This window comes from Lygodium microphyllum, chromosome 4 (genome assembly GCF_053477565.2).
Source record: "Lygodium microphyllum isolate KBCC chromosome 4, Lygodium_microphyllum_v1.1.10, whole genome shotgun sequence".
Taxonomy (NCBI): domain Eukaryota; kingdom Viridiplantae; phylum Streptophyta; class Polypodiopsida; order Schizaeales; family Lygodiaceae; genus Lygodium; species Lygodium microphyllum.
The window spans coordinates 115018324-115035237 of NC_141138.1; the positions used below are offsets into that span (position 1 = coordinate 115018324).

The 16914-nt window shown below is 39.0% G+C and overlaps 1 protein-coding gene across 1 annotated transcript; it reads left to right on the top strand.

Moving 5' to 3' along the window:
• The first annotated feature begins 5861 nt into the window (after window positions 1-5861).
• Window positions 5862-8285, top strand: LOC148037496 (7-deoxyloganetin glucosyltransferase-like). The gene is made up of 2 exons (XM_087676447.1): window positions 5862-6629; window positions 7271-8285. The coding sequence occupies exons 1-2, from the start codon at window positions 6083-6085 to the stop codon at window positions 8278-8280; spliced, it is 1557 nt and encodes a 518-aa protein (XP_087532573.1). The 5' UTR covers window positions 5862-6082; the 3' UTR covers window positions 8281-8285.
• The last annotated feature ends 8629 nt before the right edge of the window (window positions 8286-16914 follow it).

Sequence of the window (16914 nt, forward strand, 5' to 3'; positions counted from 1 at the left end):
TGCTAGCGGATCAGGAATAGGAGCCATACTAATGCAAGACAATCATCCAATAGCATATTCTAGTTCTAAGCTGAAACCCTTTGAGCTCAAATATTCCACTTATGACAAAGAACTATTAGCAGTTGTACAAGCATTAAAACAGTGGAAACACTACTTAATGGGTTCAGAATTCATGATAAAGACCGACCAGCAAAGCATTAGACATTTACTTAGCCAACCCCAAATTTCTGATCGTCATATCAAATGGGCTTCCTTTATTCAAAGTTTTCATCCTATCATTCAATACCAACCTGGAAAAGAAAATGTAGTTGCTGATGCATTGAGTAGAAGACCTGCAATTCATAATATTTCTATCATATCTTTTGATTCTTTGATTGCTATGAAGGATACATATCATCAGGATATTACTTTTCATTCTGATTGGCAAAAATTAGTTCAAAATAATTTCATTCCTGTTGATTCATTGTCATATAATGATGGATTTATGTTTTTTGAAAAGAGACTGTGTGTTACTATTCCATTCCGATCTTTTGTTTTGAATGAAATTCATTGTCCCCCATATCAAGGTCATAGAGGTATCATATCTACATTACGCATGTTAACTGAAGATTTTTATTGGCCGCATATGGATGCTGATGTATCTAATTTCGTTTTTGAATGTTTGATTTGTCAAAGAATAAAGAGACATCATGGTAAACAGTATGGATTACTAATGCCTTTGTCTATTCCATCTAAACCTTGGGAACATATTTCTATGGATTTCATTACTGGTTTACCAAATACTAAATCTAACCATGACATGATTTGGACAATTGTAGATAGATTTAGTAAGCAAGCATATTTCATTCCATGTAAAAAAACTTTAACAGCATCACAAGCAACACAGTTATTTTTGAAAACTGTTTTTACTAACCATGGATTGCCAAAAGTGATTATTTCAGATCGTGATTCTAGATTTTGTAACAATTTTTGGATAACACTGTTTGCAAACCTAGGCACAAAGATTGATTTCTCATCTACATTTCATCCAGAAACAAATGGACAAACAGAAGCCACAAATAGCACCATTCTAGATCTTTTACGTGCATATACTATCTCTAAACCTCAGACATGGGATACTCATTTGCATTTATTACAGTTTGCATACAACAATACACCGCACACATCCACAAAGAAAGCACCTTTTGAAGTCATTTATGGATATAGATTATCTACACCTATTGCATCTTTGTCTAATAGAATTCAGAGTGCTGATGATATTGCTACTATGCATAATAGTATTTTTGATGAGGTTAAGGATATGATTGCTAAAGCCCAGCAATCCTATACCAAACAAGCCAACAAGAAAAGACAAGCCATGAATTTCAAAGTTGATGATTATGTTTGGCTTAGAATAGAAAAACGTAGACTGCAAAGTGTAGATAGACATCCAGTTGTCAAATTAGCTCCTAGCTTTTATCGACCATTTAGAATCATTCATAAGATTAATGATAATGCATTCAAGTTAGAATTGCCATCTCATTGGAAAATTCATAATACATTTCACATTAGTTTATTGAGACCATTTAGAGACCAATTACCTATCGACCCTATTTATGAAAACCCACCTTTATTAGAGGAACAGACTGAAATACTTGAACCAGAAGCCATCATAGACACTGACTACATGACCACTAGAACTGGCCGAAGGTATTCTAGATATCTAGTAAAATTTAAGAACCATCCTGTAGAGGAAGCACAATGGATGCACGCTAGAGACTTAAATGCTTTCCCCACTCTGTTAGCTCCACATTGAGCTAATAGCAATTGAGGTCAATTGCTATCCCACCCCGGGGGTATGATGCCAGGAGGCATATTCCACGGTGGATTCCGTGAGGTTTTACGGTGGATTCCGTAAACTTAGATGACCGGGGCTCATACACAAAGAGGATTCTTTGTGCGAGAAGTTGATGGGGACGCCTGTCCTTTTCGGGCGTTTCATTAATTTAGTGTGTACATGGGTGATTCCGCAAAATGCATATTAAATTAATAAACTTTTATGAGTTTAGAGTGTGCACTCGTAATAAATTAAGGTTAGGATTTATTTCTAACCAGTTGATTTATTTATGTAGCTGAAGACTGCTAGGTATTCACTTTTGTCGGTTTAATTGTATTATTTTACTAACAATTGTGAATGCTTCAGTTGATGTGTAGAGATAGCAGCAGTGGCGGAGGAAAGCATTGGAGTCTAGCGAGTATTCGACCTTTGGATTATATTTTGATAGGCGCCACGCCTATATTTTGTTATGTCTATTGAGACATCGATTATTGATTATTATTTTGTATGCGCCTATGCGCACGGATATGTTATTTCTATTTGGACATTGAGATTGGGCGTGCCAGACTCTATGGGCACCGTCCATTAGCTTTATTTCCTATTTTTGTAGAAAGCAAACTCAAAAGCTAAAAGCTTGTCATATTTTTGTAAATTGGGCTATTATTGAGCATGAAGATGGAAATATACATAAAATACATGCTTTGTGAAGCGCTCACACAAGGCATGGGGGGAGATTGAACCCAATTGGTCTCTTGCTTCTTGTCGTTCATGCTTTTACATTGTTTTTTGTGCAAAAAGGTAGAGTTCATTGTTCTTGGGGACCTTCCGGGATTCACTACGTGAGCATTCTGCGACCGATCTGTGCACCACCCTCTTTGTAAATATTTATTGATACTTGAGATTTTAGGAGATATATTGAAGATATTCTAGAAATATTTTATGGCTCTCAGTTGTGAGTTGTGCAACTGATTGCAACCATTTATTCAATGAACTCAAACTCTTTTATAAAAAGAGTGATTGTAAAGGGCCTATCTTTAGGCAAAACAAGATTTATTTTAATATTATAAATACAGCATGGAGGAGATTCCCACTCCATGTATAGGGAGAGATTGCATCCAATAGTATGTCGAGTTTTATGAGTTGTGCCATTTTCATGAGTAAAAGAGAGTGAGGGAGAGGTTCTTTTACTTGCTACGCAAAGCCTCACATTTGACTTGTGCAACATAATCATATGATCAGCAATGTTGAATGCCTTAGAGAGATGCATAATTTACAAAATCCATATGTAGAGAAGGGTGATGAGTATCATCCAATTTCACATATTAGAAAAGTTTCTTTGTCCTTGCATGATGGTTAGATAAAGTGTTTGTCAGAGGTTTTATATGTGCCATCCACCACAAAGATTTTGGTATCTATTGGTCAAATGGTAGAGCAAGGACTGCTAGTTAGATTTAATGTGAAGGACTATTGTGTTGAAGACTTCAACAATAAGTGTAAGTTGGTTGTAAAAGAAAGTAAAGTTGGCCACATGTTAACTTTGAATGCTAGAATTCTTGCTTTATAAATGTTGCTATATGTATGTAAAGCCAAAGGTGTGGTTGTAGATATTGAAATATGGCACAAATGCATTAGACATGCAAATCTACAAAGGTTAAAATTAATACAATCGAAAGGATTCGTTACAGATCTTCCTACATTCAAAGTTGCAAAATCACATAAAGTTTGTGAAGCATGTCAATTTGAGAAGTAAGCAAGGCAACCATTTTCGCATGGTAAAGATATAAGCAAGAATATAATTGATGTAGTGAATATAGATGTTTGGGATCCTACCCAAAATGTATCCCTTGGTGGTAGTATTTTGTTACTTTCAGTGATGATTGCTCTAGGAAAATTTGGGTATATTTTAGGAAGGAAAAGAGTGAAGTATTTGAGCAATTCAAAACTTTCACCCATGGGTCGACAAGCAAGCAAGACAGGCACAGGTGGGTGAGGGCACACACAATGGGCGAGCTTGAGCGAACGAGGTCGACAGGGGGTTTACGGGGTCCCAACACGTGGCACCTTGCACTGCATTTTGTGAGGGGAGTGGGGGCTACCATGTGGCACCTGCCCCCCACCCCCACAATTGCCCCTTCAAATCCCCATCCTAGTCCACTTCCAAAGGGGTTAGACTTACTTACTTCCCATGAAATGCAATGCCAATTTTTCTTAGGGCTAATAGATGAAAAGAAAATCATGCAAAAGTTTTTGATGAAGGCCATGGCAAGATGTTTGATTGAAAACAAGGTGCAACTACACATGTCAGAGTTGGAATTAGGATAGCTTGATAATGATTAAGTTTATCGGTGAAGCTGCAAGCCAATCAAGTGCTAGGGACTTTGCCTAAATTAGAGACATGGGGCTCCTCTAGGATAAAGGGTTCACTTTAGTAACCTTTTTTATAATGTATACCCAGTTGTGGGTTTTGAACACCTCCCACAACTCACACGCACTCCCAATTGATTGGATCATCACTAGTTGGTAATCCCTTTTTCATTCCATGTTTTATTTACAATTTTTATCACTTACATTATATTAGTTTTATATTTGGAATTTTAGAGGGACATGGAGCTATTGTTAACACAATTCCTCGCTCTACATGTGGCAAGACACAACCAATTTTTGGCTCTTATTTGTTTAGAAATAGCTATAGAAGCTTGGTCATGAATAGTATAGATATATCCCATATAGAGCATCTTTAAAAAATGCATCAAAGAAGATTATATAATCTAAAGTAATAGATACATGTGGGGTGTTGTAAGATAATTGCCAACCTTGTAGTGTAAATTTTTTGGATGGAAATGGAAAATCTCAATTAAGATCTTAATTGAAAACAAACAATTCAGTTTTAGATTACTTTGGTCACAAGTTACAGTAAATAGTATAGAATTCTATTGCAATCCCAAGTGTTTGAACTCTAGTATCTTTAAAAGTAAGAGTCATGGCATGCTCAAGTAAAGATCAACATATGTGGTGATCTCTAAATTGCTCTTTAAGCACTTTAAAGGGCTTGAAAATAAGAGCATTTTTATTTAACATGAAAAATATGAGCATTTATTATGTAAATCACCTCTAAAGAAGTGTGTTTAATGTGGTGCTAATGTGGCAGAAAATATGGTCCCACCTTGGTCGATGTGATAGTCCCCGAAAACTATGGAAAGCTGTGTTTTAAAGGGTCTTACGATTAAAAGACTGGCCCTTCTCATGATGACATATGGTTGTACCTCATTTGACTTATTCAAGAAAGTGATTTACTTGTAGCAAAGAATTACTAGGTTCATGTGCAACCAAAGTACTCTTTGAGATACTTTGGTTGATAAAAAGTTGGATTGTAGGCTTTAACCTTTTGCCACAGTAAGTCATGTGGGAGGGTCATCATCGCTTAGCTACACAATTAAGAACACTTTACCTAAAGGGCCAATCTTGACTCCCAATGCTTGGAAAAGACCTAAGTTTAGTGTGATCCCACCTTTGAATTTCAAAAGTTTACCTCTGAAAACTAAAATTAAAAGGCGAGGAAACATAAAAACCTTCAAATGTAAATATAACAATGATTCTTGAAGTTAGGTCTTGTACTAAGGTTGGGTTTCATACAAGCAGTAGAAAAGAAAAGGGGAGGGACATCATCCAATGTGTATACTTTCATTTGAAAACAAAAGTGTGGTTTTTCTCTCTGGAGCCACCACAACTTCTACACCACCATAACTTCTATACCGGCGTTATATGCCTTGGAAGATGATTTCACTTTGGAGTGTCGCAAAATTCGATTAAACAAAAGTGCTTATAAGATTTTGTGATTTGTTGTTTTCAACAAATAAAAAATTATGATTCCAAGCACTTCACCTCAGTATGAACGCCCCATGGTAGATCTCCTCTAGATATATATTTTTTAATTTGTTGCTTTTAACAAATAAAAAATATATGTCCAAGCACTTCACCTCATTGTGAACGCCCCCCATGGTAGATGTGTAGGGCTTCTTGGAAGTTAGTGAATTGCCTTTCTTTGAACTTTGGAAATTGGAAGGGACGCCGTGTGCTATTTGAATTCGAGACTGTGAAGGAGTCGTCCCTTTCTTCTCCCCCTCTGCGTATATCAGGCTCTGTCTGAATCACTGCAAGCAGAAGGACAATCCGTTCCCAGCGATAGAGAGGCTTGGTGGGAAAGTTCATAGGACCCTCACATCCACTTCAGTGTAAAAGTACGCAGGACTACCCAGGCACACAGGAATGAACGAAGACCATAGCCACGTCGTCCCATCCCAACATCATCATCATCATCTTCATCGTTACCAGTATCATCATGCGGTGGCTGTCCCTTACCCTGCCCAGGGCCACATCAACCCAGCCCTGCAGCTCTGCCTGGAGCTTGTCAAAAGGGGCTTCACTGTTACTTTTGTCAACACCCAGCACATCCATGACAGAATCCTCGAGAACAAGCCCCTGGATAAGTACCTCCAGTCCCATTCCATCCACCTTGTCTCGCTGCCCGGCGGCGTCCCCCCGGAGCTCCACGGCTACAAGGCCACCGCGCAAGAGTGCTTCGCCGCCGCGAAACAGCTCCAGCTGCCCCTTGAAGAGCTCCTCTCCCAGCAGCATTTGATCCCCCCTTTTGACTTCATTCTCTCTGATGCCCTCCTTGGCTGGACGCAGTGTTCGGCTGACAAGTTCGGCGTGCCTAGGGTCGCATTCTGGCCTGGTTCTGCAGCTACCTGCTCCTTTTTCCTTCACAGTGCAGATCTCGTTGGACGCGGAGAGAATCTCTTCTTCACCAGGGGTACAGCCTGGTTCACTTTGATTGATGCTTATTTCTGAAATAAGTAATCAAGTTTATCTGAGTAGATTGATAAGAAGCCCTAAAGAAACTATGCCACATGCTTTGGCCCTCTAGGTGCTTTGAGTGCCTGTAGGGAATTAACCAATCTACCTGTGTACTTATATTAGAGTGTCTGCAGGAAGATGAATTTACCTATCTATGTAGAGTGCCTGCAGGGATTATGTGCTTGTACCTATGTAGATGGTACATAGGTACTTAGGTACTTATATCACAGTGCTTGCAGGCAGTTGATGAATTTACCTATGTAGAGTGCCTGCAGGGATTGGCCATCTGCATATGTACTTGTACCTATACCCTTGAAGAATACCTTCTGAGAAATTCCAGAGCTTTTGGTTGCAAGACCTTTTAACTATGCACGATATGAGGATGCTTGCAGGCAGTTAATGAATTTGCCTATGTAGAATGCCTGCAGAGATTGACCATCTACCTATGTACTCGTAGAATGCCTGCAGAGATTAACCATCTACCTATGTACTTGAAGAATGCGTTTGAGGAAATTCCAGAGCTTTAGGTTGCAAGCATTGTCTGAAAAAGCGTTTCCAATTCCCATCTTTGACACTGTGTTGTCTGCCTTTCTGCAGGAGAGGAAGAGAATGCTTACCTGATCTCAGGCATCCCTGGCGTTCCACCCACCCATGTGCAAGATATGCCTAACGTGAGTGATGAGAAAGGAGGATTTACGAGCTTTGCACGCGACCTTGTGTTGGTTGACTTCAAGCTTCTTCCTCAGGCCTCATGCCTCCTGCTGAACACGTTCACAGAGCTAGAAGAGGAAGTGTTACAAGCTCTGTCCTTGAGGCTGCCTACTTACACAATAGGTCCTCTGGTACCTGATCACTTCCTCTCTGGGAGGAAGGGCAGCACAGACATGGGGGAGGAGCTGGTGGAGCTACAGAGGCCCAGCCTTTATCTAGAGGATCATGACTGCCTAGATTGGCTGGACAAGCAGCGGCCATCTTCTGTGTTATATATCTCCTTTGGGAGCATCTCTGTGAGGTCAGGCAGACAGATGATGGAGCTGGCCACGGGGCTAGCAGCCAGCCAGGTTCCCTTCCTATGGGTCTGCAGGCCCTCCAAGATAGACACCCCCACCTGCCCTAATGTTTCTAATGGCACTGGCAGCCCTTATGACCCTAAAGAGGATTTGCAGGACATCATCCAAGGTTGTGTGGAGAGAGGCCAAGGACTTGTAGTCCCATGGGTGCCCCAGCTCCAAGTTTTGTCCCACCCCTCGGTGGGCGGCTTCATGTCCCACTGTGGATGGAACTCCATCATCGAGAGCGTGTCCCTGGGCGTGCCCATGCTATGCTGGGCGGACACCGGTGAAAGGCGGTCCAACCAAAGGTTTGTGGTTGAGTTTTGGAAATTTGGCATGCAAGTTGCCAAGGCAAATGTACCTATACCTATGTTTAGTAAACTAGAGGAAGAACTTGTTGAAAGAGAGGAAGTGGAGAGGATTCTAAGAGCCTTTATGGTTGAGGGGGAGGGAGATGTTCCTTCTATTAGGGCTAGAGTTGCCTTTCTCAAAGAAACAGCAAAATCTGCATTGCTTCAGTCCTCCAAACAGTTGGATAATTTATTTTGCAATTAGGAGTAGGTCATTGTGTTCAGCCTTTGGGGTCTCTAATTTCTCTAAAAAAGGTTCAATGACTTTTTGAAGTGAAAATAATTAGAAACATTTTATTGGTTGAATGTTTTAAAGTGGTAATGATGGTGGAATGGCGATCTTTTCAAGTCTTTAGTTGGTATATTTCTAAATTTTTAGTAATATGCTTCTCATTCCAACGCCTTATTATCTACATCTACATTTGAAAGGGAACAAATCTTTAACCTATTTCCCCATCCTACATGGCATTTGTACATTAATCTTGGACTTGCAGGAGAGCCTCTCTCTCTCTCTCTCTCTCTCTCTCTCTCTTGCGTGAAGGAGTGTAAATTGATGAATTGAAATATTTAGAAATAGCCTTTTGGCCAACTAAGCACTCTCAAAGACAATACATGGAGCCAAATGGTTTAAGAAATGCAAGGTTTAGACTAAGGGGATCTCAAAGGAGACATAATCAAGCTGGTTATGATATCCATCAACAAAGTAGTTGACTCTTTAAGGATCAAATTGGTTGAAACCATGAAAGAAATTTACCATAATAACAAACCTTGAACTTAGCTAACATGACCATAGACATCTGAAGTTGAATCAAAATTAAATGCATTGTATATTTGCTAAATGTGCTAAAGACTAGTCCATTGTAAAAGATGAAAAATATAAGAATGTTGTAGCTTCAAGTGACCATGGAGGGCATCTTGTCCAAAACCCAACATGAGATTTTTATACACTAAAAATGAAAATTATAAGAATGTTGCAACTTCAAGTGACCATGGAGGGAATTTTGTCCAAAGCCCAAGAGGAGATGGTTGTACACTAATATGTCATTGAAGTACATACATTGGGCATGAAGCCCAAGACTTGCCTAGTAGTAGGGCAAGAGATAAAAGGATCAACACGAGTCTCATCACATGTAGTGCAAAAAACATATGTACCATTAGAGGCCTTGTGACCATACAACAAATCCCTTGTGGGAGACCCTTAATAAGAAGCCTCCATATGAAGACTTCCCCCTAGTAAGAAGCCTTGTGCCCATATAACAAATCCCTTGTGGAAGATCTTCAATAAGAAGCCTTTGGATGAAGACTTCCCCTACTAAGGAAGCTTAGACCTCCACAATTGAAGCGATTAATCATGCAACTTAGCTTAAATTTTGTATTGAAGATACATATTGAGGAAAGACTTGTAACTTGAGAGAGAGACAAAGAGAGCTCAAAGATATCACGAGGAGGATCATGGTTAGGAGAGAGAGTATGTGTTCATTTAATTGAGCATAGGTGCATGAACATGCGCCTGCGCACACGTTGTGTGTGTGTGTGGTATTAATGTGATTTTAGATTCATCAAAGGTATATAAGTTTAAGAGATACACAACAAGATTTTAGTTATAACTTGTTCTTTGTGTCATTGGTGAAGAAAATCTTACCTCAGGGTGCCATTGGTCAGAAAAGAAATCAACTTCTTAAAACTATAAAAGTTACTAAATACATTAGACCCAAAAGTTACTTGGTGCATCGACTTTTTTACCTATATGATGGCTTTGCTCCCTAGATAAATTGCCCATTTTTTCTCCTTTTTAGTTGCTTGTATCTTAGTGATTTCACTTGCATATGCTTTGAGTTGTGTTTGTGTAAGTTCATTTGTGATCCATGAAGCTTTTGATTCCTTTAACACTTTGACTCTATCTTGCATGCTTCCAAACTTCAAAGTTTCTTGATTTCCATGGTATCATCCACTTGAACCCTTTTTTGTTTTGTAATTGGGCTTAATTTGGTCTCTCTAGTCTATATGAAAATTTGCTCATATCAATTTGGCATCCTTGGCATAAGAAAAGAAGCCAATCCCTTATGATGATGTTGAAACGAATTAAATCATGTAGGGGTTGGAAAGGTGACTTCTTTTGAAATGTTTTAGAACAAAAGGATGGGACCTCAACAACGTGGGTAGAGGGTGAGGGGAGTTGCAACACTCCACCTATTTTGCACACACACTCGGCCTTTGTAGTTACTACACACCATAGCCCTCTCTCTCTCTCTCTCTTGCAGCATGGAAGCTCACATCAACTCCACCATTGTCTACTTAGAGCAACTTGCATCAACAGTGACTACCATGGAAGTTTATGCCCCTTCTTTCATCCATGAACCTCTCTCTAGAACAACATCAATCAATGAATCAAAAAGTGCTATTATCTTTGGTGTTCATCAAAGGAATATAGTGGCAAAAAATACTCGGTTGGATATGAAAGATGAGGATGAAGTGTTGCTACTTAGTGCTTGTTAGAGACAAGTGTCTCGAAATAGCATCATAGGTAAAACTAGAGATTTGGTCTATGCCTTCTAGACATTAAAGATGAGAGTTTCACTTAACAAATAGGACATATGTAAGCAAAGAATTGAGGAAAAATGTGTTATCAAACATCCCATATATCTTCTCGATGAATCTCAAGTAAAACATTATTCTTGTGATCTTTAATTACTTGGATTTTGACTTAACCAATTATGCCATGGTTGAACGTTTTTATCCAGAGTGCATGGACCAATATCAAATCTGTTGCTATAGATTAATACTCCATACAACATTGGATTAACAAAACTTGTTGCTTATCATATATGTTGGCCACTTGTTCCATGTCACCAAAGAAACTAGATATATACTATCCAAGTGATTCTAGAGTACCAATCAGGATATTATGATACTTAGCAATCATTCCATATATTTCCAAAAGCTCAAGAACACACCTTTTCTTTTCTCTTGAATAAGACTTTATAGGTACCAAGTGTCACCTTTATAAAACCAAACCCTATATGGAGTTCAAAGTTGGTAGTTTTTCATACAGTAGAGGATTTTATATAGGTGCTATTAGGTTTCTCTTGGTACCCTATATAATATCCAAGTATGAAATTCAACACCAAATTGGAAGCTCAATTGGATAGTAGGAATGGTCATATATAATTCCAAAAGTACCAACTTTAGTAACAAAGTACATGTGCAACATTGGATTTGGTACTTGTTTGTGGTTCTATGCAGCACCAAAATTGGTATTGTAGTAGATTTGGTGTTCTATTGTACAATGCATAGTACCCAAGCATGCAATATGCTCCAAATATGAAGATGATTTGAATATCAAGAGTTACACACATTACCAGAAGTACCTTACCAGATACCAAAGTAAATGTGTAGTAATTGTTTTGGTACTTTTTGTGTTGCACTAGTTTGATAGAGTACCAAACCTAGTACTACAATAGATTTGAGACTTCATTGTGCCCTATATAGTACCCAAGCATGTGCACCAAATATGAAGCTAAAATGAATAGTAGGATTCACTTAGATCCATTGAGACACTAAAACCATTCTTTGTTTGAAAGTTGAAAGAGTAGTATATGTGCTGCTGGTATATCATGTCCAGATGATATATTTCAAAGAGGCTTTAAATCAGATGCACCAAAACAAGTTTGGGCATCATGGAAAAGGTCATCTATATGCATAGTCCATTTGTTATATAAGGAGTAGCTCAGGTCAGTGTACTACAAACCAAGTAGTATGTCAACACATAAGTATTATGTGGAAATCCATATTGTGCCCAAAGCTTGTTAACACATTGAATATCATGCAAGGGAATGCTTGCTTGAAAATTGCCTCAAATGTGGTGTAAGCAAGTTATCATTTTGTTTAGAGGAGATTGCAATAGATAGTAGGGAGGTGAATGTGAAGGTGTTTAAGGATGTGGGAACTGGACAAGTTGGTGATAATGGATGTGAGAAGAAGAGAAAGGACCTTTTTGTGGAAAGAATGCCAATTGATGCTTTTGTCAAATCATCTCAAAAGCTTCATCAAGCATAACTTCGTGTATAAAGGTGGTAGATGCAACAGTTCAAAGATTGTTTGCTTAAGTTTCCTAGCAATGTTGTCATGCCTATTGTTGATTTTGAAGAGAGTTATTAATTTAAAATGCAAAACAAGATTAAATCCATGTATTGGTAGTCAACCCATCTAACCATATTGGTGCACCTCTCTTATGTGAGAAACTCAGTAGGGTGCTATTGAGAAGACAATATATTTTTACATATCAAATGATAAGCTCAATGACATGTTGTTTGTTGACCACGAGGAGCTAAAACTCAATGGTTGGCCTATGAAGTGTGCACTTGATGTTGTTAATTTTCTTAATGGAACATTTCAACCCACAATATGTAACCGGTGGGAGACACATGAACTAGGGGTTAGATACCTAGTCACATTGACCAAGGTATATAAGGTGTAAGAGACCCAATTTAGGGTATCCAAACATAATCAAGAACTAACTCTTCACCTTCTCCTTCAGATTCCATGGCTTCCTTCCTCCTTCTCCCCCTTTTCTTGTCTTTCTCTCTCCTCTTCTAGTCTTTCTCTTTCTTCTCCTTCCTCTCTTTCTCTCTCTTTTGCTCGTTCTCCTCTCTCCTCTCAGTTTCGTTCATTAAAAGTGGTATTAGAGCTTTAGGCTTTGGTCCTTTTCCCCCTTTCCTTTCTCTCAATCTAGTTCCCTTTTCAAATCTGAAAACCCTAGTTACTCAAGCAACATGTACAAGTACAGCAAGAGGACTATATGTAGTGATAGCTTTCTTGAAGCTAGTAGGAGCTATGGTTGGAGCCTCTAACACATATGGAGGTAAAATGTTTAACTTAGCAAATCACAACTCTTTTCTATGCAACTTTTAGGGGTTCCAGGGAAAAGTTGGAGACTCACGAGTTAAAGGGCAAAACCCCAGTTACTTTTTGCTTTAGCCCTTTTCCTATATAATCTCCCACTTCTCTTTAGGACAGTAACAACCATCAAAACTTGATCCCTTGCATCCTAGGCAACCTGTAGAGTAGCTGATTAGTGGAGATTGACCCTAGGAGTGCCCTAGGGAATAGCTCACAATTTGTGGCACATTTCACGCTGCCTAGGACTGGTCTCTTCCTATTCTCCCTCAATTGAACTCCTCTTGGCCATTGCTCCCCTTGTCCTCAAGCTCCCATTTGGTCTATTCCATTGAGATTGCACATCTCTTCTTGCTTTTGCTGACCCCTTCCTTTGAGGCACGAAAAACCTAATGTATCGTATTTTGATAAGCTATTAAAGCTTAGTTCAAGCTTCCCAACCTCTAAAATCTCAACCCTTAGGAGTTCCTTCTACCATTCTTGACCTCACCTTAGATTGAAGACATGGAAGCTTTAAATTCTTGAAGAGGAAGATCAAGATCCATCGTGGAAGCCCCCACCATTAGAGGAAGCATCAAGATCTTGAAGATTGAATCCATTGGAGTGCTTGGCTTATTTGGGCTTACTTCATTAGATCATTATGGGATCATGCTTCATCCAACTACATCTAGCATTGAAGAGGTATGTTAATTCAATCTTAATCTCTCATTTTAATCCACTTGCTGAGCTTAGCCCTTTTGTTGGAGAGATTAAGGATGCATATTGTCCACATTGAAGAGTCCTTCATTGAATGCGTGCTACCCACATGGAACCAATAGCCTAATTGCTTCCCATTTGCTTTCCAATGGATCACGTTCTTCTTCATTGATTGTTGTTGACTCTAACACTTACCTAATCATGTGTGTGTTGAATTGATCCCAAGTAGATAATAAGTCATTGTAAAAGGGTAAGTGGTAGCCAGTGAGTCACTTGATTGCCAAGGTAGACCCTACCCAAGCTCTTGTGCAATCTTTGCATCTCGTGAAGAGGCCCAATGTCTATTTTCCAATACATATCATGCTGGTTGCATAATTAAAAATATCTACCATGTATACTCCAATTGAGGAAAAAGATTGATGCCAAGTGAGGTGGTAAGCCAAAAGAGAGGTGACCCTCCCATGGATCAATTGTGCATGTGTTTATATCTAAATTCTCTATCTCACCAAAAGACTCTCTCTCTCTCTCTCTCTCTCTCTCATGGGTGGGCCCAACGTCTTTGTAGATAGATACATTGATTGGGCTGTTGCAGGCATTGCCTCAAATACATTGACTTGGTATTATGTGTCTTGATATTTACTATTTAATATTTAATTATTTAATGTGCCTGTACATATATGCTAAGCCATGCCTTCGATGGAATGTGTTGATAATAGATTTTGTGGCCATCCAATCAATATGGGGTGTTCACATCGAGCAACTGGCAGAGACTATGTGTTGAGTGTTCTCATAGGGATGTGCTTCCCTCCACAAGGTATGAGCAACGATAGGTTGCTAGGCTTAGGGCTCGAAAAGGGATTTTAGATCACGATAGACCCATTTGTAGGGATATTGAAAACCTACCTCTTCATCAGGAGATTCCAAGTGGTCATCATGAACTAGGCCAACCACAGTCTGTATAGACTTGGCTAATGGTTTGCCATCATTGAATAGAACCATTAGGGGAATTCAAGCTCGATGACAGTTTGGTGTGGATTTGATGAATGCTTCGCCATCAGCAAGTGGTTGCAATGGCCTTAATCATGTGATTATCAAGTCACATGTTAATAATGTTTCAAGGGTGACTTTGTTTGGAAGGCACTGCTGTCGAAATGGAAAAGTAATGTTGCTACCATTACAATGTCCATCGCAACCATTGCATGATTTGTTGCATGGTATGTACCCTCAAAGTAGGATATTTAAAAATAACATATGAGCATACAACAATGCTCTTGCATTTGTATCACTCAGAGCTAATGTTGATGAGCTACCTATTGTCGAGAATGGTTATACACCTTTAGAGTGCATCACCATATAGGTACTTTGCTTCCTGATGTGCAATGTCAAGAAAGGCCAAATTTGCACAACTCTATGTTTATTATACCAAGCATGAATTGCTTAATCGGTTGGGGGTTATGCATGATTTATTACCAAATTTGCTAGGGGAGCTTCAATGTATGACGCATTGACACAACATATATACACAAGCTTTTAGGTCTATGGGTTTGTAGCTACAAAATAATCTCATGCAAGAACTAAGAATGAGTATTTTTTGTGTTCAAAGAACCAGCAAATGGTACTCTGCTCCTACGATACAATTGAGGTTGTAGCTATCATGCCGGCACAAGGTGACAAGGATACTCTTGATCATCGGGATATTCACGTTTCACTCGGGGTGGTCAATGTGTTGCTATTTCAAACTTGCATAGAGCATATATGCCAATGTTATATGTCCTCCTTTTTCCTATGGGAGATGATGCTTGGCGTGTAAAGGTTCCCTATAGTAATGTTAGTGTTCCTATTAACATATCTGAATTGTCCAATAAAAATTGTGTCACCCAAATGCAATTTTATGCATTCCGTCTTCACGTGCACGAAGATACTGAGGTGTGCATATTGCACGGTGGTTGACTCATGCAACAATTTATTGTTGATGCTTATTGTAGTATAGAGCAGTGTAGGCTAACTTGGTGTCACCTACCTATGGTGAGCTCTACTATTTGTGAATGCTTTTAACAAAGTGTTAGGGATGTACTTCTTTTGAAGATCTGTGTACTATTGATAATGTGATCTATGATACTTTCAGGGATGCTTGCATTTCAAGGGGCATGTTGGAGAGTGATGACGAGTATGTTGTGTACTTGGAAGAAGCTGCCTCTGTGCAACTGGTGCTCAACTCCGTAATTTGTTTGTTGAAATTTTGGTCTTTTGTGAGCCAGCTCAACCTGGCCATCTATGGGAAAATTTTTTGGTACTAATGGTAGAGGATATCATGTATAGATTGCAGCTACAACATGTGCACGCCTCTCTTAGTGTTCTACATCATGAGGCATCTAACATGGCTTTGTTACATCCGTAAGACCTTTTGCACCATGTAGAGCGAAGACTCTCTAATTTTGATGGCTTGCCTAAACCTCATAAACCAAACTCACAATTGCATGCTAACCCCATTTTGCAAGATGAATATGCATACAACACATTGGAACAACGTAGGGTTTCTGAATCCATGGAGGGATTGTTGAATGAGGGACAAATAATTGCATTTAGTGTAGTTATGGATGTTGTTGACACAAATACTAGGGATATATTCTTTTTGAATGGTCTTGGTGGGTTTGGGAAGACTTTCCGGTATAAATGTTTACTTGTAAATATGCGTAGTAGTGGCCGTATAGCATTGGCAACAGCATGATGTGGCATTGCTGCCTTGCTTTTACCAGGTGGTCATACAACTCACTCATGGTTTAAAATCCCAATAGAATTAAATAATCAATCCACCTACAACATTCTTGGGTGAAAAGGATGGGGATATACTTCAAAAGGTGCAGTAATGTGCATTTCTTTCTTTTGTGGAGATGTAGTTATTGATGATCATGTAGGGACACTGGTTTTGCATATATGTGAATTGCTCTTTGTGCCATGTTTGGTTGGCATATACTCTCTTGGAAGTTAATTATTTTTAATGTTTTTCTATTTATTTAACTTTTGCATATGCCTACCCTAGAGTGGCACTATTACCTTATCAAAAGGAGTTATAGTGCACATAGGCAGTAACGAATGATGATATCATAAGATGTACACTTGCAAGGGTCATCAGGTGTTTATATGATGACATTAATATTGACATCAAGCTCCCAGTTTTTATTGTTGTACATTGTGGATACACACAATGTTTTCGAGTGCATATGTAACGAGGTTGACCATAAGAAGA

What these genes read in the sequence shown, in the direction of transcription:
- LOC148037496 (XM_087676447.1), top strand. Translation starts at nt 6,083, where the DNA reads ATGAACGAAGACCATAGCCACGTCGTCCCATCCCAACATCATCATCAT. An exon ending in GAATCTCTTCTTCACCAGGG is followed by an intron (nt 6,630 to 7,270) that starts GTACAGCCTGGT and finishes GCCTTTCTGCAG; the next exon opens with GAGAGGAAGAGAATGCTTAC.